Source organism: Talaromyces amestolkiae, assembly GCF_001896365.1.
Source record: "Talaromyces amestolkiae strain CIB chromosome Unknown scaffold19.1, whole genome shotgun sequence".
NCBI classification, from domain to species: Eukaryota; Fungi; Ascomycota; class Eurotiomycetes; order Eurotiales; family Trichocomaceae; genus Talaromyces; species Talaromyces amestolkiae.
The window spans coordinates 331,484-356,363 of NW_024468055.1; the positions used below are offsets into that span (position 1 = coordinate 331,484).

Genomic DNA, 24,880 nt, shown 5'->3' on the forward strand with positions numbered 1-24,880 from the left:
ATCGAAGATTGTCGAATAAAATACGGGTTAAGGGAGATGTGATATGCATAACATCATGCCATATAGCTTGTGCAAGAAACATGTGTCAATTAGGCGTCAGTTTGGGGAATGCCACGCGATCCGGATATTCTACAGTGCACCAATCGTTTATCGAGTGACTATAGACATGATCAACATCTAAAAGACTGTACAGAAGTCAAATCAGCATCCGGATCTTCAGGGGCTTTATTTTTTGCTACCTTCATGTCTCATTGAAGCCAAAGGAACCGCCCTGGTGGTGAGTTGTTACCAAAAGAAATGCACCACCAAGGAATTAGCAGACGATTTTACAGAATTCGAACAACCGCGTAATCCCCAAGTTCTGCCTAAGCCACCACCCAAAAGTTCTATAAAGTAAAAAAAACCTTTCGATCCAAGACCTGCAAGGTCGGAGGTCTTGCCTTAAGTGGAAAACAGTTCATGCTCTGACTGATCGCAAGAATTTTATGGACGAGCCTTGCATTTGTAAGTTATTTCGAACAGTTGTGAGCATGAATCTGGTCATTGTCCTTGGGAAATAGAATTTTATTTCTAGAAAAGATGAGGGTCTAATCCTATACTATTCATCTACAATCACTATGCTGATATATGAACGAAGTTGAAGATCTTATCCCAAACACGAATACAAACGCAAAAGACAACGCCCTTGCTTAGCCATAGAAAATTCCTACCTCATCAGAACCATGCAACTCCGGCACTTGCAAGTAGTCTTAGAAAAACTCCCGGTCAGACCTCGGGATCGTTCGTGCTATAATGCGGGGTTACGGGGTATATGGCATTAGGAAAGCCTGTTATACCTATACTCCGCAGTGTCCACACACTTTTAAACTCCGCACAAAGCAGATAAACCGATAGATCTACCTACCAAACCTGTTTATGTCCTAGTTTCCACCAAAAAAAAAAATTCCGACAATGGCTTAATGTTCCCGCGATTTCTCATTAATCGACGCCCTTTCAGACCGCCGATGAGATCCTTCGAGTCCCGAAGGAGGAAATACGGCCGTGGTGGTGACCTGTCAGATGATTCAAGGTTACATGCTCAAATTTATTTCAAATGTGCCGAGTCCTCGATCGATATGCTACCGTGTCTGCACGAGTCATAAATTAGACGATATCGACATACGTCATGCCACGAGTTTCTAAATTTTTTTGATCGGCTTTCAAGCCCAGAAAGGAAGTGGGATGGGAGCTGATCATGGTGTGTTTTTACTCAGAATTCGTATTCGTTTAGCTTTCCTTATTGATCATTTGAGGATATGGATGGTGTGAGCAAAACCCCGCTACTGGGCGCTGTCAAGAGGAGGGGCAAAAAGTCTATCGGGTGTGCTCGTTCGTTTGGGGCTCGGATCGTCCCTATTCCCATGTTCTTCGTCGAAAGACGGATATGGGGCATTATTAGAGAAGAGATGACAACGGATATCAAATATTGATATTTACTTCTACAGGACAAGCCAGAGGTTACCTAGCTACAGCATAAGCACATAAATAATAACATTTAACAAATCTCTTCCAGAAGTCTCTAGCGTATTTTCTTTAGTATCTAGTCCTAATAACGGTCTTGCTTGTTTCTATTGTGGTATAACTCACTATGAGGCCACAAAATTGTATTAAAGGACTCAGAACTAGACGGTATCATGACTAAAGAGCATTGGTAAGGTAGAGGCATGTGCTTCTCCACGCAACATTAATATATCTACTTTTATTTCCCTTTACTCTCCGAGGTGTAGAAACATATTTCTCGTGTTCGATCTAAACTAGCCTCATTGCGTATACAACCACAGGCACTAAGATTATCACCATCTATTCTATCGACAGAACTGTGATCTAAAGACGCCGTCTAGACCCCCTTGCGTATACAAAGAAGAATGAGACCACCGGGTCTTTCCGAATAAAGCCGTTGCGGTCAGTCTAGAACAAAGAACATGCATTGTCACAATACCGTTGGACATTAATAGCTCATTTACAGAGAAGCGTACTATCAAAACATTCACAGACCAAAGTCCATTTCAGGGCGAGATATCAAAACTCGTCTGAAAGGATTAGCAAATTGCTATCTATTTTTGCAAATAATTGAATCACATGTTGCAATTTCCAAAGAGAATAGGAAATCCCCGGATTAACAATAGCCGATTTACCAAATATGAACTGATGGAAGACCAATAATCCTGCTGTCAGACACAACTCCTCTTACCCTATACGTGGTGGCAGCCTCTGGTCTCCAGCCAACATACGATGGCACCATGAATAGGCTCCTCAGTAGTGTCTACTGCTTGGACGGGATGGCTTACGCTGCCTTTGATAATGATGGCACTTACCAAACTTATCTGCCTAATCTACGGGACCCGACTCCTTCATATACCACTACACCTGGCCGTGAATAGACACCATCTGTAATCTACACCTCACTAGTAACTGAACCAATATCCATAAATGTTCATCACCGTTGCCGAACCCGCAATCTGATCAACTGTGTTTTATGCGACAAGGTGAGATGGATGACGGAGGAACACTCGTGGAGCGCCGGTTAGATTATGTTTATTAGCAGATCGAGTGGAGGGTAAAAGTGATTAACCGTGTGGTGGCAAAGAACACGGAACAAGACTTCGGCCTGCCACCATTCGTACTGGGAGCGGATAAAGGAAACGGATGGAAATGTTCTGCGGAGGAATATTGCTGGGAAATGTTCCTTCCTTCCAGATTTGGCCCCGGTTAGAGTCACTATCTTTTGCGATCTACAGTACCTCCCTGTGTGTCCTTTAAAGTATATAGGAAGTCACTACCAAAAGAATTCGAGGTCTTCTGCCTCGCACTGGGGCCAAAGGCTTTTCCGAAGCCGGATACCTTCCATATACTCACGACTCTTTGTATCATGCACATGACACGCAACTCCAACCTCTCGACACCTCTGTTGTAACAATTCAACTTTTAAACCCTCCTCTGGACTACTAAATTGATCGCAGGTCTCAATATGGAACGTGGCAATCTTAGGAAACTTCCTTGAGGTGGCGATCTCCGCCAAGTCATCCAGGACGTCACAAAAGTCCCCCCATTGAATGTCCAGGAACAATGTTTCCAGTGACGAGGGAATCACATCGCTTATCTTTCGCGTGGGTGAGCCTTCTTCGTTGAGTCCCACGAGATTGTATAAACTGAGACGGAGAAATTTCAAGGCAGAAAAACCGACAAATGACCCCATCCATTCGGTTTCGTTGTCGCTGTTTGACGCGTATTCGTCATGCTCAACCCAGATAGCCTCTAACGTGGGTTTGTGCAGCGAGAGTGAATCGTAGAGTCTGCGGGGCTGTATATCATCGTATGAGATGCATGCTCCACCGTGGATGATACGGAAGGACTTTAACGTTTTGCAGGCCCGGATCCATTCTCGCATTCCCCCCGTAGCATTGGTTTGCGAGAGATCAATATCCGTTACATTTGAGCATCGAGATGGGAGGCTAAGATTTTTGAGAATCTCAGTAGGGTCAGGAATCTCAGTAAGGTCGGGCTCGAGATCTTCTTCCTCCTTAGCATTCTCCGCCACTTTCCACCCACTGACTTTGCGCACAGATGGAAATATGAAGAACGGATGCATCTGCAACGAGTCGACGGCATTTTCCGTATCATATCAAGACATGTTAACTTCTTCAAGATGAAGGAAACAGGAGCCTCCATTTATGGCAGCGTTTTTGAGCATTACGCTAACATGGGAAGAACCGAACGGCCATTCAAAGCCGATTTTCCGTAGACCAGTCAATCGGGGAATGAGCAATGCTAGCCAGGCATCGTCATAAAACTCCTCGAGATCCTGTAGCCATTTCGACTTCTCTTCTTCGGGGTATTCGGTTGCTTCATCAACTAATTTCCGAATAAGATCACCGTCAAAATTGGGTCTTTCGATGGTTTTCTCGGATTTCCGGTCGGTTTCCCAGTCTACGTGGGTTTCCCAGCACGCAAGTGCTAGAGATTGAACACAGACAGCCAGTTCGGGGTTCCGAACCACAGTGTAGAGAAAACTCTGGGCCGAATTCGCGTTTTTTTTCCCGAAAATCACATTCGTGTAGAGTTTTCGTTGAAACACGCTGTGCATTCGATGCGAGGTGGATATCAGGTTACATGTGTCCTTTTGATTGAGGTGACTTCCGATCAATTGGAGCAATTCCGGCGGGAGATCAGTTATAGACATTTTGATTGCGATATGTACTCAAATTTCCATCTGCGGGATAATGCGGATTCATGAACTCGTGCGGAGCTTAACTAGGCGGCTCTTAGCGTAGGCAGACATGGGGCCCTACTGAACCTAGATCTGGATGCCTAGTTTTTGTCCAAGATCACACAGAACACTAACTTCAGCATTAAAAAGTAGAATGAAATAAATTGGAGTGTAATAAAAAAAAAAGTAAAACAATGCCAAAAGACAAAAATAATGGATGACTCGGATATACTCTAAGAGGAGCTTTGACACTACCGAATAGTCGCTGGTTAGACTGAATTCTGGGAATAGCGCGTTCGCGCCGCAGTCTACAGCTGCCACTATCTCCGATCTAGTTAGCCCATTGTTGCTAGTCATATCACGAATCAACACAAGAGTAGACTTTGCTAGGTTGGGAGCCATGGTTAGTTGCACCGCCCGTGGAAGTAACAACCAAGAAATCCAGGTGAGGACTGTGCTGCAGCTTCTAATGGAAGAGTATGGGGGTGACACCGATTTCCGGAAACACTGTATATCACCGCCTTCGCAGGCAGATTGATTCCTTCATTGAATCTGTCGCGCTTTTGTTAGCTTAAAAGTTTGGTTTTGCAATCAGATGTGCTAAATACTGATATTCAATAAACTTAAGGTTATGATCCTTGCCAAGATAGAAGCTTCTCAATGTGGAGCAACCCTCTTATCGATGTTACCGGAGGGCGCATCGCACCGAACTCAATTCAAAACCAACTACAAACTGTTTATCTGCTTCTAACTTCTTAGAATCTACCTTGAAAGTCTTCAGCATTTCTGCGATCTCTAAAGTTCAACCGCTCGTTGATAGAAATGGTGCTACTCACCAAAGCCGCTGGAACCGTAATCCGCCCATTAACCGCAAGACGGTTAGCCTCGACATCCACAACGCAAAGCCTCAAGATCAATTCCGCGCGACTATGGGAGACTTTCCATGACACATGCAAATGGGGTGCAGCTCATCGATATAGCGAGTACGTCAAACATCCAAAAACCCCTACAAAGACATCTCGGCTCATAAATTTGCAGCAAGCCCATAGACACAGGCATGGCCCGCCTCACCCTCACTGACGCCGACGCGACAGTGCGTCGATGGCTAGGTGATCAAGTGCAAGAATTGGGATGCACACTTCACGTAGACCAGATGGGGAACATGTTCGCTAGGCAGAAAGGTCGACTGAACTCGTCGGCGCCTATGATTGCCATGGGTAGTCATTTGGATACTCAACCCCGAGGAGGGAGATATGATGGTATTTTGGGTGTTATGGCGGCCTTGGAAGTGTTGAGAACGATGAAAGAGAATGGGTATCAGACAGGGTTTGATATTGGGTTGGTTAATTGGACCAAGTATACTTACCTCCAATGGATTGTTATAATTAAACATGTTGCTGATAATTATGTTATTGAAAAGTGAAGAAGGAGCTAGATTCCCCAAATCAATGGCATCATCCGGTGTCTGGGCTGGAAGCATCCCGCTTCAGGAAGCATGGGATCTACGTGATATCCACAACCCCGACATAACCCTCAAATCCGAACTTGAGCGACACGGCTACCTCGGCGAGATCGCCTGTTCATACGACACTACAACTGGATACCCGCTTGGCGCACATTTCGAGCTGCATATTGAACAGGGACCCATTTTGGAACAGACGCAACGATCCATAGGCATCGTTCAAGGTGCGCAGGCATACAGATGGCTGAGTTTCACCGTCTCCGGCCGGGACGCGCATACCGGCACAACACCATTCAGCGCACGTAAAGACCCGCTTCTCGCAGCTTCGAGGATGATTGCGTCCTCTAACGGGATTGCGCAGCGACACGGCGCATTGGCGTCAACAGGGATATTCAAAATTCCATCCAACGCATCTACAAATACGATTGCTTCAGAAGTGACGTTTACGCTCGACATCCGACATCCAGATGACAGGGTGGTTGATGTAGTGCAGGCAGAATGTCTCGAATCATTCAATAAAATTGCTGCGCAGGATGGAAAGGGGGTTTCGTTTACGTGGCAAATCGACACTGATTCTCCTGCTGTTCGATTTGATAAGAATTGCATTGATGCAGTGAAAGCTGCGGCACATAATCTCGTCGGACCGGATGGGTATATGGATATCACCAGCGGTGCTGGTCACGATAGCGTGTATACCAGTCAACGCTGCCCGACGACGATGATTTTTGTGCCTTGTCGTGATGGAGTCAGTCATCATCCGGAGGAGTACTGTTCGCCGGAAGACTGGTAAGTCTTACTCTCCAACGACAAGCTGGTGACATGGACTAATTTTTTCATACAGTGCGATTGGGACACAGGCTTTGTTGGAGGCTGTGGTTTACTATGATAGGTTTCGAACGAAGCAGGATACAGCTTCATAGGTATCAGAGACTTTGATAGGTTAACAATGTGAAAGTTCAGACAAGATTACTTCAAGGACCTAATGATCAATCAAAAAGAAATCCCAGTTGATAAAACCTGTGACTTCTCATATGACCCTTGTATTCTATGGGATCCATAACTCCATCAAAGAAAAGCGCTATATCTGGGCCTTCTTGGACTGTAATCTAATACCAGATTTATCAACCTGCCCACCTCAATGATTATGCAAAAGCCTCTCTCTAAGAAAGCCTCGTAGCGTGAACTGTACCCTACAGTCATTATTCAACTAGACTTCTCTCCCTCAACCTCAATAACAACCTTACTATCAGCCGCAGCTTCCGCACTCTTGATAGCCGCAAAATCGCGTTCTGCATTCCATACAAATGGGCTATCATTGGCAAACAGATAATCCAAGTCTTCAAGATGTCGACCAGCCGTTTCTACAATGAAACATCGTCAGCGAGAAACGCAAGAAGTATGATGCACGGAATCGACTTACCGATATAGAAGAGATAAATCGGAACCAGCATCACCAGATTGAGCAAGGCGAAAAGTATAAATACCCAAAATGACACGGCATCAATAAGATATGGTACGATTTCATTGATGATACCACCAGCCACGGAGAATGCGACTGTCGCTGCCGCCGTTCCTTTTGCGCGGGTAGCAAGAGGGAAGATTTCGGTTGGGTACACCCAACTACCCCGTCGATTAGCATCAATTGACCCCAAGAGAGGATCTAGAAAGGCATACCAAGTAGTCAACCACGTACTCCCATAAATAAACGTGTAAACATACAACACAGCCGTCACACCCGCACCACACCCCGACGCAACACTCGGATTCGAACCGGCCAACGAAATGACTTCGTGTGCCAATACGCCACCTACAATCAAGACAACAAACATCGTCGAAGAGCCGATGAGCATCAACTTGCGACGCCCTATGCGATCCGCAAGGTATATCGCCGTGGCAAGACTGGCTGTGTACCCGAAGAAGTTGCATCCAGCCAAAATAGCAGGTTTGTTGCCCGTATACCCGGCCAGGGAGAACATCTCAGGCGCGTAAGTAGATATGAAATCGATACCAGTGAATTTCTGCATTATTTGAACTCCAGCACCCAAAAGGATACGGCGACGGGTGTGCAATTCGTCTGAAGAAGCCATGATTTTCCAGAACGAGGGCGCAGGTTTGCGTGCTTCGAGGCGGATTGCAGCTACAATTTCGGCCAGTTCCCGCTCGATTTCGGTTTCGATGGGATTTAAGCGTGCGCGGTACAGTATTTCGCGGCCTTCGGTGAAGCGGCCGATGCGGATCAGGTGCCGGGGTGATTCAGGGTAAAAGGAGGCTGCAACCAGAATGAAGAGGAGGAAGATGACTTGGAAGCCAAGAGGGAAGCGCCAGGCGAAGGAGAGAGATTGTGTTTTGAGGCTGGCGTATTCGATCCAGTAGACGCTGTGTAGTGTTAGCTCGGGATATAGTCGACATACAGGGGGGAGGGGAACTGACATCGTCCCACCGGTAAGCGCCAACGTAAACTCGACAGCCACAAAGGCACCTCGAGCACTATGATCTGCCAATTCCGACGTCCAAATAGGGACGATAGTGTTTAAATGGCCACATCCAATGCCAGAAATGATACGCGCAAAAGCCATCCAGGTAAAATTTTGGGCTGAGGCCATCAATACACAGCCCAGAATGGCCCATATGGCTCCTAGCTGTAGGGATTTGAGACGGCCGATACGGTCTGCCAAGTAGCCTACTATCAACGCTCCTATAACCAGTCAGCACATAAAGTTCTCTTTAGTGCTCTAAAGATGAAAAAGATACATACCAATACCGAACCCCCCAAACCACAAGGTCACCAAGCCTCCAACAGCCGCTGAGTCTCTCGCCGATCCGTTATCCGTGCCCATCAACTTTAGGTAATCCGGGTTCGTATTAACTTGACTCATGCAAGATGAATCGTAACCAAAAAACATAATTGATATACCGGCTAGCAACAGAATGAGATTGATCATGGTGCGGCCGCGGAAGGTCATGCACCGGGAGGGCGAGTAGCCGCCCGGGATGTACTTGGACCATGATGCTTCGGCTGTGACAATAAGCGGACTGATTGTAAGTTACTTGGGGTAAATAAGATGAAAGATGAGGATACGTACGCTGACAGAACTCAGGCTCAATGCCTTCGACGTGGCCCTCGACAGGGTCCGCGTTTGATTTCTCCATATTGTCACAGATAGAGCACCAGCCCTATGGACGTCAATATGAAAATACGGTACTTCTTCAGGATGTCTGTGTACCTGCCAAGTCCACTAAAATGCTTAACAGAATCAAGAATATATAAAAAAAAATCAAATCCAGAATACACACTGGGGGGATACAGTTCAAGTACAACCAATCGTCGCTCGGGGTACATTACCCCGTAAACCCGCCCCATACTCTGCCAGCATTCTACCTAGTAATGCTTAGTATGCAGTACGTAGTGGTGGAGGTTCTACACGACTCATGAGCTGGAGCAATGATGTAGCTTACGGACATACCCCGGAGTACCCCCATATACCTAGACTGTGATCGTCTCTTATTTCCCCGTGTCTGTCGCCGAAACGGGAATAGCGTATGCCGCGAGGAGCAGAAGTGGGTACGGCGAGAAGACCGTTCTGCCAATAAGTGAGAACGGATGGCATCGCTTAATTTGGAGAATCGGAGASGAGCCGATGGGGAGAATGTCGGCGATGGCGCCGAGCGAGCGGAATCGATCACCGAGTATGCATATATGTATATAGTGTGGTATCGTCAAGTTTCTGAATGTAGAGTTGGTATGAGATCTTGTTCCGGGGCGTTGAAAGTGAATTAGATCAAGGATCAATCAATAGCATGGTAACTACCAAATTGTTAATTCCTGAAGAGCTCGAGCGCCAGGTTATACGTGCCTTTCTGTAATACATGGATGCTGCATCTCAAATTCACAAACATAATCGATATAAAACCAATTCATAATCTCAGTTTGTAACACGCTGGTTTATTGGATAGAATCCAGAGCCCGTATATATTACACAATGAATGGAACCAACTCGATTTGCAAGTAGACAATCGAAATATAGGTAATGTAGGTCGGCTATTTTCCACATTGGGATCAAACGTACTCCCCACTTCAATGGAGCCCTGGACTTTTGAGATGAGTATAAAGCGCAGTGACGTTCTACATACCCCTCGCATAGACATTCTAGAAGAAAAAAACAGATTCTCTGTTAAATATTTGCAAAAAGCATAGAGAAGATAGAAGACAAAATGTCGAGACCAATAATCCTCCACATTGGCGATCCCATCAAATACAATACCGAGACCCTCGACCGCCTCGCTTCTCAATTCACCATCATCAGACCATCCCTCGAAGAACGACAACGCGATGCATTCATGCAAGCACTGCGAGAAAAGAAATGGGGCGATTTTCAAGCTATATGCCGACCCTTCTGGAATTCGGGGGGCGAAATGGGTCGTTGGGATAAGGAGTTGGTGCCATTATTACCTAAAAGCGTAAAAGTGTTTGCAAGTGCGGGTGCGGGTTATGATTGGGCTGATGTTGATGTTTTGGCTGATCACGGTATTTTTCTGTCTCTCTATCATCGACCTGGTCTCAAGTACTGGAAGAACTAATGGGGGATTTCAAAAGGAATTTTATATTGCAATGGCGCAGCAGCATCCTCCGAAGCTGTCGCCGACACTGCAATCTACCATATCCTCAACGTCTTCCGCAACCTCAAATGGTCCCTTGTCGCCGCGCACTCGGGATCCGCCGAGCAATGGCAAGAAGCACACAAAAACACTCAACTCACAGCTTGGAACCCGCGCGGCAGGACCCTCGGCATGATCGGTCTCGGAAATATCGGGTACACAATCGCTCAAAAAGCGTACAGAGCGTTCGGCATGAAAATCCTCTACCATGACCCTTACCGCAAGTCGACAGAACAGGAAAATGCTATTGAAGCGACGTATTGCGCCTCGAATGAGGAGATGGTTGCGCAGGCAGACTGCGTCGTGCTCGCGATGCCGTTTGGGGGTAAAGAGATTATTGACGCTGCGTTACTCTCACATTTCCGTGATGGATCTCGATTCGTCAATATCGCTCGAGGGAAACTGGTGGATGAGGAGGCTGTCATTGCAGCGCTCGAGTCTGGGAAGTTGCATGCTGTGGGGCTGGATGTGCAGTATAATGAGCCTCATGTTCACCCTAAGATGGCGACTATGCGCAATGTAGCGCTTACGTGCCATACGGCTGGTGGTGCGATGGACACAGTCCTAGGATTTGAGAGGCTTGCTATGGAGAATTGTGAGAGGGTGATTTTAGGACAGGAGCCGTTGACGGCTGTTAATAAGCATTTGATTAAGAAGTAAGCATTATTAGACACAAAAGTCTTGTTTGATGTTCATGAACCGTACTGTCTGGCCAGATCTTTTCTGAGTGTAGTCTCGAATTCCTCCGGCTCTCGACCTAGGATTTCTTTGAGGACAGGTGACACAACTGCACATTCCCCGTTGCGTATAGCCTGCCACGCCGTAGCCCATTCGCGGCTGAGGTCGACACCATGATACGTCAACAATGGCGGCACTTGAGGCTGATTCGCATAATCGTCAACCGAAACTTCTTTAATCCTGATACTAATATCTTTACCCGTTCTTTCGCGGATCAGCTTTTCCAAAATCGCAACCACTTCATCTAATGTAAGCACTTTGGGGCCAGACAGCAATAACGTGCTATTCGTAAATGGGTAGCCCAGCGGATCATGCATGTAAAGGTTAACGATCTTGGCGCTCGCCTCCCCCAACTCATCGCGATTCGCCCACGCTACTCCCGGGCCAGACCCGTCGTGCGGAATCTTGATCTGAATTTCACCGTGGCCACCGCCGTTTTGTGTTCGATTTTGCTCGTCGTTAAGGACATCAATGATGTCCTGCGGCCGGAAGAAGGATGTATAAATCGGGAATGACTCATGATACAAACCTTCGCGGATGATTGTATACGTGAAATCTGGGGCGCGCGTGCGACTGAGTTCTTGGAGGTAGGTCTCTGTATCGAGATGGGCGCGCATGACGAGTGCCTCGCTGGACATGGTCAGATTACCTGCGAAGGCGAGCGAGGAATAAAAAATGTGTTTTACGCCGCTATGCAGGGCGGCGTCGATTGCTTTGCGGTGTGCCTGCCGTAATATTAGACGAATCGGTAAACGAAGACAAATGTAGTATAGTATACCCTCGACCGATGCTCATGCTCACAGCTAGCATACGAGATCAGAAATAGCACCCCGACGCCATCAAACACTCGAGATAGAGAAGAGTCTTCATCGTAATCTGCGCGTCGGACCACGGCACCTTGTCGACTGTACTCGGCTAGGGAGTCAGGTTTCCGCGCGATCAGAATTAAGCTGGATGCTGGGATGAGCGAGGATAGGTGTTTGACGACGCTGCCGCCTAGAGCGCCTGCAGCAGGGAAGATGCCAATTTTCTTTTCTGCCATTGTCTTCTAATTGCAATGAGTATGTTTACCGGAATTTGTTTATCTCGGGTGATTTATATGTTCCCACATTCATAATGATTTCGTCATATCTCCGTTAGGGTCATTAATAGGGTTAGTCATCTTGCGGAGTTATCAACAACTCTAAGACAACACAACGCTTTGGTATGAGATGTAGAGTAGACTCGGTCAAGTGAGTGTGATATGTCCAAGATCGACTCAATAGTCACTAATCTCCCCTCACAAACATGTCAATCATTGATGAGCTGAAACGAATCATTGGCGGGAGTGACCAATCACATTCCATTTTATGTTACTCTAATTCATGAGTCAGGAGTTGGAACACCCAACCGTGAATAATGATTTTCGCTTTGAATAGTCTACTCGCGAAGAGAGCGGAAGTGAAATTTTGGGCATTCATGGCTATCTCGATGGTATGTGCAACAAAGAATCCAAGAGAAACAAAAGAAATTGAAAGAATCGAATCTCCCCAGATTTTGTTTCACAGCTGGACTGGTCAAACGGCGATCGCCCCCACTAATTACCTAATTGGCTCAGGTATATGCGTTTTGATTGGCGCATTCGGAGCTTCGCCAAATATAGCAACCGTAGAGCTTCAGGCAGTGCAGCCACCGACGAAACTGAGACATTTTACCTTATATACCAACTATTTTCTCTTTTGTTTCTTTCTCTTTCTCATTTCTATTCTCTCCCCTCGACCATTCAGCAAAATCACTAATCGACGAGAAAAACTCCATCAAACACAATGGTGGACGTCGTATCAACCGCCATCTCAACCTCCCTCACGGGAACAACAACATCTACCGCCTCTGCCTCCTCCACAACTTCCACGGGCATCCATTCCTGCCCACAAACAACCTGGGAAATCCCCACCAATGACACCGCCTGCGCCATCCACGCTTCCTCAATAGCCAATGCGTCAGACGTCCTCAAGCAATGCTGCGGCATCGCTCCTGTTGTCTCGTATGACGACAGCTGCGCATTCTACTGTCTCGCACAAGGGCAGAACGTGTCAGTGCTGGAAACATGTTTGCAGAAAAATGGTGGCGATGTGTTTTGTAATGGCGGGCTAAATGCGACTGCCACTGCGGCGGTGAGCAGTGCGTCGAGTACAGCGAGTTCGACGGGGACGGGGACGGGGACGGGGACTGCGACGGGGTCGAGTGCGTCGAGTACCAGTTCGCATGGTGCTGCGGTCAAGGATGCGAAGCTTTCGACGGGTGGTGTGAGCGTAATTGCGCTTTTGTTTTGCTCGGCTCTGTTTGGGGCGTTGGCTTGATCAAAGTCACTTGGAAAAAGGAGGAGGGTGCTACGGAGTTTCCACACGAGCAGCGATGTGATACTCGAAAGTTTCCTGTTCATTTCTCTTGTACTGTAATATTCCACTTATTATCACTAATGACCAAATCACTCTACATGATATCCAAATTCCGCAGCTAAATGCAGTGACACATATCCATTCGCGTCATCACGTGCAACATTATGCTGTGCTCCTTAATCCCATGAGTAAACACGATATTCGATAAGCTCGCCTCCAGATATACCCCTGTCAACACTATCGCGGATAGATAGGCGTGGAAATCATCTCCGAGCGTCATGCGCCTCAACGCCACACAAAAACGTTATCAGCGCCTCACATCAACAATACCAGTATCGCCATTAACATCATAAACAACATCATCGACAGAAATTCCATAGTGGGCTATGGCAGAACGACGGTGGTGGTGGCAGTGATGTCATCAGCCACAACGCAGGATTTATACAGCCCGCTTGAATCCCGGCAATCATTTCCCTTTGCTATTGGAAACTATCAACAAGAAAAGAATAAAGCATAAGACGCGAGTCATTCATCTTTTACCGCAAATATAAATTCCCCGAATAAGAGAAAAAAATGTCTCGTTCCGAATCCCCAGATCCGGTCCGGCAGGAAGCCGGCTTCAAAGCGTACTCCCTTCCCACCTCCCACCCCCTCGGCGCATTCTATCATGCCTGATACTGATCTTCAGGGACAGCACGCTGAACAACCCCAACGTCTCCGACAGTGCCAAAGAGCACGCCCGGCACGTGCTCGAGGACCAATTCAACGACGTAATCGAGCAACAACAAATCCCCGGCTCTGAGTCCCGCGGCGGCTCAAAGTATGGATCAGATAATGTGACGACCAGTCGTGGGGAGCAGAGGAATAGGACCAATGTTATTAGGGGGTACAAAGCGTGAGTATCCAGCCCAAGATTCAAAAGGATACAAAAACAAGGGGGGGGGCGCTAATGATGTGTAGGGCGGCGCATAATAAAGCCAATACCGAGCAGGGACGACAGCATGCGAGGGCTGTATTGCAGGAATTGGGTGTCGATCCTGGAGAGTAGAGTATGCCAGTCGAGCTACGGTGAAAGTTTGTTGAGGGGAGAAATATGGATGGCTTATGAAGTGTGATATTAAATTGTGAAGTGGAGATTTTTGTATATATAGACCGAGAATGTTGAATACGTACATACTGCTGACCGTTTTGTATTTATTGTGTTTATTTCGAGATTGAATATCCGTTCATACTTCAGGCCCTTTTCATTAATCGCGCATTGAGTTATTGTTGTTTGCGCTGCGATCGTCTGGTCTTCCATTGCATAAACCACGACGCAAAGGGGAAAAGTGCTATCGAGACTGCGCACCAGGCGAACAGGATACCGAAGTCTTCGCCGATTCCGGATCGGGTGTCGAAAATAATGGTTCGAGAGCCGTGAACGACTACCAGAGTTAGCAACTTGTTTCAATTTCTAAATTTGAGAAGGATAGCATACTTCTGTTCAAAGGCCAGGCATACCCCCAACGGTAAAAATCAGACTCCAACACAATCGAATAAAACGACGTCGCCACGTTCGTGATAACCCAAAACACCAACCACAACGACGCATACGGCATCCCCAAGACCATAGCCATATTCTCACTCGGAAGACCTAGTGCAGTCATGCCCACCCAGTTGAGCATCCAATACACCACAAACGATGCTCGGCCGTATGCATTTGCGTTGAATGCGCCTTCTGTGGACGACGCGCTGTTATTCGAAAATGGGATTTGGAATGCGAGCGAGACCAGAGAGTAGAACAGCGACAGGAAGAAGTAAGCCACTATGCTTGATGTTATTCGCCAGATGAGAATATGCGCCTTGAATATAGGTGCGTGGTCTTTATTGGCCATAAACATCCCATGTATAGGCATGAGGAATGAAAAGCTGAAGAATGAAATGATGATCAAATAGATCAGTCCAATCGTGATTGCAGGTAGGGAGGTGGCAGGTGTGAACGGTCGCAAGTCGATGAAACTGAACCCTATCCCCGGATTGACGGCCTGCGGCGTCTGAAAAACGTTTTGCGTCGACGCGTTGCGGGCCAGAATCGAAGCCCATTCCTTGCCAAAGTCGCCGAGCAGCGGAAACAACACATCTAGTAATGCCGGAAGAACATATGTCGTTATCGTCGTCGCATCTCGAGCCGTATTGTATATGATTTGACCCGCGCCGGCTGGGTCATACGAGGAGTTTCCATTCTTGACCGCCTCTTGCAAAAGAGTCGTCGCATTGGCATTGACGATAATTGCCAAGTATGCTTTTTCATCGTAAATACCTTGTCGCACTGCAACCGGGTCATAGTCAAAGTCCGCTGCAGGCTTGACTGTCCAGCCGAGATTGCCCGCCGTCTGCGGATTCAGATTTGCAAACGCATTAGTGATGAATGGTCCGACAACTGGCGTAGTCGTCGTTACATTATATGGGGCTATTTTGGCGTCAAAATCAACGATCCAGACAGTCAATTTCGGTAAATTGTCGTATACAGTGAACAACGCGCCCCAGTACAGCGATAGAACAGTGAGTATGTACACACCGAGGCCGAGAACTGTCGATGGATTAGATAGAACGGTCACATAAGTAACTGCAAAACTAACTTGTCAATGCCCATCGCCGGTATGCCCTGCCGCGCTGATCCTTCAGATCAGGGTGAAAAAAGCCTATCGTCTCTGGCGGCTTTGACTGCGTTCCATTCCATTCATTCTGCTCATTTTCGACATCGGTCGAAGACTGCTCTGTATCAATCGCCATCTTCCGCGTCTTTTGCTGAGCGCCAGCAGAATATTAATGAACGAGCGAAACTGAAGCATGGTCCCGCCCGTAGCAAGAAATGACATCAGGATAGCTGGTTGCCAATGATTGGCTATGTCTTTGCCGATTTTCCGGCTCTCCGCAATGTTTGCCCTTTTTTTCAGGCATCAACCCCAGAACGAGCCATTGAGCATATGATGGAGAGAACGGAGGATAAAGATGATATTAAGTGCATGGATAACGGACAAGCTGAAATGAGACATGATTTTTTACAAGGTAAAAAGGGTCCAGATCGGAGTTCATCCAACAACTCAAGTCCATTTGCCAGCCTGGTCATCGTGGACAACATAGCTCATTCAATATGGATAGCAGACCAAAAAAAATAACCGAAGATCAACAAGGAACTCGAGTGGGATATATCGCCATGTCATGTGACCTGGACATGACTTTCAGGAAGTCGCTCCTGCAAGGAAGTTGCGAACCGTCCCTCTCCAACTTGACGAGCGGCAATGTCTTCTCGTTTCCACCCACGTCAATCGACATTGGCCCGATCGGAGGATCTTCAGAACTACAAGGCGACATCTAGGAACAGATATAAACTTGATGGCGTTTATACAGGCACGAATGAGTTGATGACATGACTGCAGGTATGCCAGACACCCCTGTCTGTTCACACTTGCTGTCGCAGGCTACGACGTTCAAAAGGACTTTCCGACATGTGTTATAGATAACGAAACCGACTTCGGATCCTTATCATTCTCCCTTGTCCCAAACTGGCCGGCCTTATGAAAGTCTACGCTGTTACCACTGCGGCACTGTGCAGCATTCATGTGGTGAAACTACCTAGGCTTCGTTTGTGCCCGCAGCAAAGATAAGGCGTACATGTCCATCAAGCCCTGCTATACACGGCTTAGCACTGACTAGGCCGTTGCGGAATAGAGGCATGCATCCGGACGCGCCCCTGAATATGTGACATTGCCGGATAACTTTATTTACTACAATCATCAATTCTTTAGCCCCGGTGCAACGAGACCAGCGAGTCATTCATATTGAAGCAAGCAGCTACCGACATCATGGTCCCGAATCCGACGAGTTTTCAGGACAATGCAGGTTGCACAGACCAATGTCCACCGACTAGACGAAATTCAATGTATTCTGTGGTATGTTGTCACCGTTGACTCAATGTCCATTTCGATTGGCCAGATTGTTCAATCGTTGTCGGCTCGTAATTCAGCCCAATTGAAAATCCAGCCGCACTATCTTTTGTTCTGGATCCCTTTAACTTCCCAGTCCTATCGTTGTGATAAGTTCGAACAATAAAAATGAGTACCTCGGGGATCGGCATGTTTAAACCCGTTGTGCCGTGATTAGGATGCCTAACAGTGCTGTCATAACTTGTCGTAACCATGAATTTGAATAAATCATACATATGTTGACGGAGGCAACCAAAACTAAGCGGTTGGCGTCTTCACTAGTGGAGATTGCGAGAGCTGTGAGTGCCCAAATATGATGTGTATCCAGAATTTATTTTATGGTGTCATTTTTGCTTAACAGAGCGGTGAGTATACTAACGACACTATTATCTTTAGAATTTGCTAATGGAAAACTGCTCCTTCAACTGATAGTTTGGACGATTGCTAAGTTCTAGCCAACGGAGGTATGCGCATTACTCCGGGAAACAATCCGAGTTATGAAAGCGACAACAACTTGCATCTATTGGACAGCATCGATGAGACTTACAATGCATATAAATCTTAGCGTTAGCGATTTCGTTTCTCTTACCAATCAAATGCAAGGGTGCTTGAGTGCAGCCAATCATACACCCGGGAGCGAGCATTTGGGGAGTACAGCATTTATGAGTGCGTAATCTGCACAGATGATGCTCAATGATCCTAGATCAGCAATATTACGCCTTCACAATGGTACTGTTTGTGCCCTTGCCTGCTCGCGGGATGTAGGTCTTTAACCAAACCGAAAGGTCCTCGAATGGCCTCAAGGCCCCACTTGAACTACTAACGGTCCGAGGTTCCAAATTGTCTTATCAACGCCAACATGGCGGCACAGTGGGACACTCAGAAATGGGCCCTTCATGATGGGGGTGATTGGCCGGATAATATGTGTCATCCCATGTAATTTTCCGGCAGCGGTGAGATCATCGACTCGGCATCGTCTACGCTGCTAGACTTCATTGTCGTACCAGCAGTCGATCAATTCATTTCAATTTCCACAGCGTTTTGGTGAATGCAGAGAAATCAAGTGTGGAGCACAACAGTCGGGGAATGCCCTAACACCCAAGCAGCCTAGCTCGGCATACTACCGAGTAGCTCGTGTCAATTCCAGGCTATCACAACATCCGAGTCTTCACCGGGATCATCATGTATGCGGCCTGTTTATAGGAAATCGAGATTCTTGATGGACGGGGGTAACTACTGGCCAAACCGGAAGGATTTTTGAGGACTTCCAGTCGAAATCCGATAAATGAGCGATACCCCGGCTGTTCCAAACTTCCAACACAAAACTAAACGTGCTAAATTTTCTTAGCCTGGAGTTAATTTTTCCACAATCACAAGCCTTTAGAACTTCACCCAACGCAATGAGCCAATTCGTGCAGGGATGCTGCAAGTGCAGTTTTTGTTCTCTGATAACGCTGGGTCCGGCCTATCACTCGGCTGCATTCAATATGCAACTTTTGACAGGGATATATCTTTCAATCCACCAGTCGCAGAGAACCTTCGATGCATGTTCTGATGTTTACCGATAACGTTATCTCGCCCATCCATTTCGTCTCGTCATGGATTCACCACTTCCAGACCATAACGGAGCTGTTGCGGCCGGTATCACGCACGACTCACATCATTCCATTCAATGCCCTAATCTCTGCTAGTCAACTTTTGTCGTAGCCACTGAATCTAGCACGCGCCGGCATCTCTCGAGATTGCAAGGATTCGTAATGATTCGCAATTTACCCGCTTTGTGGTTCCCAACTCAATTGACTGCGATAACTTTTCGTAAGTTTTTGCTCTGGATTTTAGAGCATCCTTGACCGCCATTCCCATCAAACAGGATCGGAAACCTTTTTCAAGACTATCCGACATGTGATATCGATGACATCCTGAGATTTTGCTTGCCATTGATGGAGTTCAGGGACGGAATTTTCATCTGGCTCAATTCAAACCGGCCTTTCCTCTTTGAAAGCGGGCACAAGCTGCATCATTTTCGGCATAATGATCCAACTCAATGCAAGCCTAGTATCGTCTTATGCTGATAGTGGGGATGTATGATGGATACTGACAGATTGTACGTTTACTTGTTCGTTTCACAATTTTTGGGAAGTGAAGTGGCATCAAGGGGATTTATAGTCCCATGGGGACGTCACAAGACTCGCTCCAATTTCTGTTCCTCGAAAAATTTTATTTTTTGCGCGGTAAACTCGCCTGCTCTTTTATTTATTTTTTCTTTCCAAAAGAGAAATCCCTCACTACCGTGCCTCCCCTCTGGGCTCGACCACATCCATCACGGCCAATCGCATTTCTTCCACCAATGTCTCAAACAGTCACGCTCACCAAGGCTGAAAAGCCGATAAGCTACGATATCAATATTCCTTACGTCAGTGTTTCCGAGGAGACAAAAAAGAATGTCAAATATTCTCATTACCTGCCCACCTGGGACAAGGTCTGGTTTGACCCGCTGCCCTCGTTCGACTACCAAGACCCCGCTCTCCGGGTCAAGGACAAGTCTAAGCCGAATTTGTTGTCGTCTGCTGCCAAAGTGTCGCACATCCAACCATGCATTGGCAGTATTGTCGAGGGTGTGCAATTGAATAAGCTTTCCGATGCCGCCAAAGATGAGCTTGCATTGCTTATCGCCGAGCGCAAGGTTGTCGCTTTTCCCGAGCAGGATCTTATCGATGCTGGCCCCGAGGAGCAATATGCGTTCATGCGACATTTCGGCAAGCCGAACTATCAACCCATTTCCGGGTCCATGAAGGGATACCCAGGTTTCCATATCATTCACCGAGACGGTAATATGGATGAGATCAACCGCTTCTTGGAGCAACGTACAACCACAACGTTATGGCATCAAGATGTCAGCTACGAGATTCAGCCTCCCGCCTATGTCATGCTTGGGTTGCTCCAGGGTCCCGATGTCGGTGGAGACACCGTCTTTGCCGCAACAGACGCTGCATACAAGTAAGTTTCTTCGGAGGCTGCCGAAGTCCACGTTTAGACTTTGGGAGATCGAAGCTAACCAGCATCTCTGCAGGAGACTATCCCCCACTTTTCAATCCTTTATCGACAATCTAAAAGCAGTCCACACTTCTGCTAAAATGATTGCCCACGCTAAGTTAACTGGAAGCTTAGTGCGCAAGGATCCCGTGGAAAGCATCCACCCACTTGTCCGCGTGCACCCCGTGACTGGCGAGAAATGTCTCTTTATCAATGGAGAGTTCATCACCAAGATCCAGGGACTGAAGGAGCCCGAATTTAGAGTTTTGCAAGAGTTTCTCATGCAACATCTCATCACCGGTCATGACTTCCAGGCCCGTGTGCGATGGCAGCCTCGTACCATAGTCATGTTTGACAACCGGTCAACAATACGTAAGTCTTTTTTTTCTCCTTCGATCCACACGCAACGTTCTTCTAACAAGTAAACCAGACTCCGCTATTGTCGACTATCTCGACGAAGAAACCGGCGCAAAACCGCGCCACATTTTCCGACTCTGCGCTCTTGGGGAACAACCCATCCCAGTCAGCTCTCAAAATCCTACTACATGCTCAAAATAGTCTTGACATTTGAAAATTGACGAAGAGACGACCCAAAAAATAATTTACGACCCCCAAATACTTGGGATGTAATCTTGCTAATTGATAGACTCGTTAAAGCTTGGCGTTCGGTTTTATCCTTACTCCCCCAGTGATCTCCCCTCGTTCGGTTTTGATCCTTCCGGGGCTCTGGGTTCTATACATTCGGATATCTCGAAAATTTTTTCATTTGTTATGGCTTATTTGGATAGACTGGATATTTAGAAAGAGTTTGTTTGGGTTACTGTGTTTGCGTACGCGTTCGGTTCTTTTCCAAGCGTGGAAATATGTTAATTTTTGCTATTGGCTTTAGGTATTTACTAGCTATCACGAAGGTATAATCCTATACTCGAGTCTTACATGCTTCGCGAGATTTAATATCCTCTTAGACAGTTCCTCAACGCCTTGATCATCTGACTTCATAAGACTTATGTAAATTCATCTGCTGATACCGATAATGATCCTTTCTAGTGGAAATCTTACAGTGCTTTTGCTGAAGAGGTTCCAAACATGGAGGACCTAAGGTGCCTTGTCCATGTTGAATTAAAATCCATGGTAACCATCTTTCCATTGTGGGAACTGGTTAGCTTAATATGGGATACTGGTAGAAATTCTCGGGCCTTGACCGTTGATTTCACGGGACTGACAAGTATTTTGTTGGACGTGGAACATCCTATATATCCCACAGCATCTATCATAATCATCCTCGCTAGCTATGTCATACCATACTAGAACATCTCGTATGTCTGGTTAGTTGATCAAAGATATTCCATAGGCTCGTCCCSCCACCAATTCCTCAACGCCCAATTCCAATTTTCGCTGATAGGATATATGGCGATGATTCCTGATCTCTTCTTTAGTGAGAGTTTCCCATTTAATTCTGACCGCCAGCAAGAGGCGGGCTTTATATTCGATCAACCCCTTGAGGTATTTTGGAACTGCGAGAGCTTCGCCAAACTGCGCTGGAGAATAAGTGAATGATTTCGCAAATCATGCTAGAAGTGCTATGTGATGATTTCCCAATAATACAGAAGAAGGTTCTCATTTGAAGACTTTTGATAGGTAGAGAGCCTTAGGGCATGAATTAAAATTTGTCTATATCTACTTTTTCCACGCAGCTGGATCGTAATCATTCAACCACTCTGTATATTCCTCCCCAGCCGCGACCCATGCTTCCATTCCTCCTTCGAGCTCATAAGTAGTTATATCTCCCATTTGGTAACCCACATCTTTCATTCTGCCGCCGAAATCTTGGAACAGTCCCCCCATACGTTTCGCCCTGCCGTCTGATGATGCTGTGTATATAGGCGTCAATTTGAAACACACCTAGTTTGAAATATCAAAAACTAACCGTCACAGAAGCAAACTTGAGTGATATTGGCGGCCGCAATCATTTTGAAGACCGGAATCATGCATTGGAAAAAGTTCTCCGCAGGGATGTTTAGCGCATAAGGGATGATTCCTCCCTTATTATCAGCGCCACGGAGGTCAATGATAGTAATGTAATCCTTATCGATGGCACGTTGCTCCTCATCAATTTTTACCCAAAAAAGAAGATCTTCCGGTTTCATGACTTGAGGCTCTGAGCATGCGTTCGGGAGGTTCTTGTCCCAGGGTGTCGGCATAGCTTTGTTATGAAGTAGTGTATTCCAGAATATCAACAAGTAGATTAATCCAATTTTGAAGATTTTAATAGTTGCAGAAATTCATTGTATCTTCCTTGGGATGCGTGGGCAGATTATATACGCGGCGCCATCTAATGGCAATAGGTATGGCCGATATTGGGTAGCTGCGCCAGTCTGCAACATAGGATATAGACGAATGGGAACCAATCATCGTGAAATATTCCAATCTAAGCCCGCTCCGTCAGCCAGCCTCATTGTAAAGTATTTGTTCCGAAAGCTTACTCGGAGTCTCATGCACGACTAAGAGGCTAGCTGAACTCCAACTTTGTTTTCCAGCAGAGTTTTTCGCCGCGTAACAGATACCCCGCTTTATGCTTGTTTGAGCTTCAAAACCAAAAGATCGCGACCAGACCGGGACCCTGAATAGCCACGTGCTTCTGTATACTGGCAGAAGTCAGGAAGAATACTTATTTTATAGAGACATCTCATAATTGACGTCTATAACGAAGTCAATAGCATCCATATAATTGAGCTGCGGAGTATGTCTCACTATTTCGCCGGGCTGGTCACTGAAAGCAGCTGCAACATCTTCCTCAATTTCCAACTAATATGTCTTGAAGACAACAGCCATTGTCAGAAAAGACAACTCGGATGTCCCGTGCTATGGATTATAGAAGCGCTAGGCAGGAGCAATACAAACCAGTTTCATATACTAGACAAAAGACTGAATAGAATCAAGGCATTAATAAGTTTCTCAAACACGCAATTATAATTCAACTTTAGACTAATGAACAATACAATTTGGGTATTGAAAAATCAAAGAGCCCCTTAAAAGTAGAAGTCAGCTTACAAAAGCACTTCTCCTAACGTAGCCGGTACTATTTTAAAAAGAGTAAGGTTTCATTATAACATAGAGCTACAGCACGAAACTAAGATATCTCTTAAATAATCACAGTTTACAGCTTTTTAAATTATCCGAGTATATAGCAACAACCAGTACCCTCATCCAACAAGAACTACAAACAGCCTAGGACGCATACGACTACACAACTAGAAGCCAACCAAAGATTACTAACTATTAGAATCAACAGCTAGCAGACCAACTAGCATAAATCATACAACACAGCATCAACTAGACCACCAAGGATTAGCGATCCTCAAGAATCTGCAGCTACCATAGAAAACCACCAAGCTAAAGGACATAAGACTTATCACCATCCAAGGACACCAAAAGTTAATGATAAAGAACATAAAGCATGATCTCATCAACCTCATATAGGCAGAAACCTACACAGATTTAGTCATCGTTGATGGCATTTGAAATACATTTCAGGAGCCAAGTAGCCAGCCATGAATATTCAATTGATCTGCTCTTACAGTAGAATATTTCTTATTCGCCATGTTAATATTAATATATATCAGAATCCAACCAGGAAATGTTATCTGGCTCTTTCATTATTCCACAGACATCATCTAGCCCAAGAGCGTGTCCGATACGATTAAGACTCTGGAGCTCACTCAGATATAAGCAGAATAAACTAGGTAGTATTGCGTATCATATTTACTACCTCCTCAATAAATCAAGTCAACTACCATAGACCAAGTAGGATTTTAAATGATAGATTATATAGCACCTTCATCAATAACCAAACACCACCGAAATCGAACTTCCTAATTACCATTAGTTTCACGGTCCCAAAATACTCTAAAATGCTGACGGATATCGTCCAAAGTTGCGCTCTTGGATTAAGTTGGATCATTGAACCCTAGTGGGCGGTATCCATCCTTGAAGATTCTGGATGGGCCATCGCAAAGGCGATCCAAGTCTAAGCCTCAGCAGCGGCTCTTGATAATAGCTTCGAGAAGAGCATCCCAGTGCTGGTCAGATTCTGGGGTATAAATGGTACGGTAGAGGTATATTCCCATGGCCATTGGGATGTAAGTTTTTTGTGTAGGAATCGTCGGAAAATAGAATTGATAAAATACTTAAAAAAAATTGTAAAAGATAAAGGCAATAGTTTAAATAACGCAACTTCATTATTGGTATTTCCCACCGCGGTTTCGATCTTAGATGGCGAAGTTTCTGATCAAGTTTTCTTTTCACCGACCTGAAAATCGTCCGATGACCAGGGCCCGTCCCAATGAAAGTGCCGAATGTCCTCCATCGGGAGAGACTGATGCGAATGGTATGGGTAAAAAGC

The 24,880-nt window shown here is 46.1% G+C and overlaps 9 protein-coding genes across 9 annotated transcripts; 4 read left to right on the forward strand and 5 right to left on the reverse strand.

Annotated features, from left to right (window-relative positions):
- Positions 1–2,815: 2,815 nt before the first annotated feature.
- BHQ10_008434 (uncharacterized protein) lies at positions 2,816–4,219 on the reverse strand (the record flags this gene model as incomplete). Its single annotated transcript, XM_040881239.1, has 2 exons — positions 2,816–3,628; positions 3,677–4,219. The coding sequence occupies 2 exons, from the start codon at positions 4,217–4,219 to the stop codon at positions 2,816–2,818; spliced, it is 1,356 nt and encodes a 451-aa protein (XP_040736936.1).
- An 849-nt stretch (positions 4,220–5,068) lies between these two features.
- On the forward strand, positions 5,069–6,628 carry BHQ10_008435 (uncharacterized protein; the record flags this gene model as incomplete). The annotated part of the gene is made up of 4 exons (XM_040881240.1): positions 5,069–5,229; positions 5,285–5,584; positions 5,667–6,494; positions 6,550–6,628. 4 exons carry the CDS (start codon positions 5,069–5,071, stop codon positions 6,626–6,628), a joined length of 1,368 nt encoding a protein of 455 aa, XP_040736937.1.
- Positions 6,629–6,911: 283 nt separating this feature from the next.
- Positions 6,912–8,858, reverse strand: BHQ10_008436 (uncharacterized protein; the record flags this gene model as incomplete). Its single annotated transcript, XM_040881241.1, has 6 exons — positions 6,912–7,069; positions 7,129–7,328; positions 7,383–8,084; positions 8,139–8,403; positions 8,464–8,724; positions 8,792–8,858. 6 exons carry the CDS (start codon positions 8,856–8,858, stop codon positions 6,912–6,914), a joined length of 1,653 nt encoding a protein of 550 aa, XP_040736938.1.
- Positions 8,859–9,920: 1,062 nt separating this feature from the next.
- Positions 9,921–11,024, forward strand: BHQ10_008437 (uncharacterized protein; the record flags this gene model as incomplete). Its single annotated transcript, XM_040881242.1, has 2 exons — positions 9,921–10,233; positions 10,303–11,024. The coding sequence occupies 2 exons, from the start codon at positions 9,921–9,923 to the stop codon at positions 11,022–11,024; spliced, it is 1,035 nt and encodes a 344-aa protein (XP_040736939.1).
- Positions 11,025–11,056: 32 nt separating this feature from the next.
- On the reverse strand, positions 11,057–12,144 carry BHQ10_008438 (uncharacterized protein; the record flags this gene model as incomplete). Its single annotated transcript, XM_040881243.1, has 2 exons — positions 11,057–11,827; positions 11,881–12,144. 2 exons carry the CDS (start codon positions 12,142–12,144, stop codon positions 11,057–11,059), a joined length of 1,035 nt encoding a protein of 344 aa, XP_040736940.1.
- A 763-nt stretch (positions 12,145–12,907) lies between these two features.
- BHQ10_008439 (uncharacterized protein) lies at positions 12,908–14,528 on the forward strand (the record flags this gene model as incomplete). Its single annotated transcript, XM_040881244.1, has 3 exons — positions 12,908–13,431; positions 14,169–14,375; positions 14,441–14,528. 3 exons carry the CDS (start codon positions 12,908–12,910, stop codon positions 14,526–14,528), a joined length of 819 nt encoding a protein of 272 aa, XP_040736941.1.
- A 215-nt stretch (positions 14,529–14,743) lies between these two features.
- On the reverse strand, positions 14,744–16,252 carry BHQ10_008440 (uncharacterized protein; the record flags this gene model as incomplete). Its single annotated transcript, XM_040881246.1, has 3 exons — positions 14,744–14,904; positions 14,958–16,049; positions 16,099–16,252. 3 exons carry the CDS (start codon positions 16,250–16,252, stop codon positions 14,744–14,746), a joined length of 1,407 nt encoding a protein of 468 aa, XP_040736942.1.
- A 3,540-nt stretch (positions 16,253–19,792) lies between these two features.
- On the forward strand, positions 19,793–21,036 carry BHQ10_008441 (uncharacterized protein; the record flags this gene model as incomplete). Its single annotated transcript, XM_040881247.1, has 3 exons — positions 19,793–20,442; positions 20,516–20,850; positions 20,909–21,036. The coding sequence occupies 3 exons, from the start codon at positions 19,793–19,795 to the stop codon at positions 21,034–21,036; spliced, it is 1,113 nt and encodes a 370-aa protein (XP_040736943.1).
- A 1,119-nt stretch (positions 21,037–22,155) lies between these two features.
- Positions 22,156–22,679, reverse strand: BHQ10_008442 (uncharacterized protein; the record flags this gene model as incomplete). The annotated part of the gene is made up of 2 exons (XM_040881248.1): positions 22,156–22,349; positions 22,406–22,679. The coding sequence occupies 2 exons, from the start codon at positions 22,677–22,679 to the stop codon at positions 22,156–22,158; spliced, it is 468 nt and encodes a 155-aa protein (XP_040736944.1).
- Positions 22,680–24,880: the final 2,201 nt, after the last annotated feature.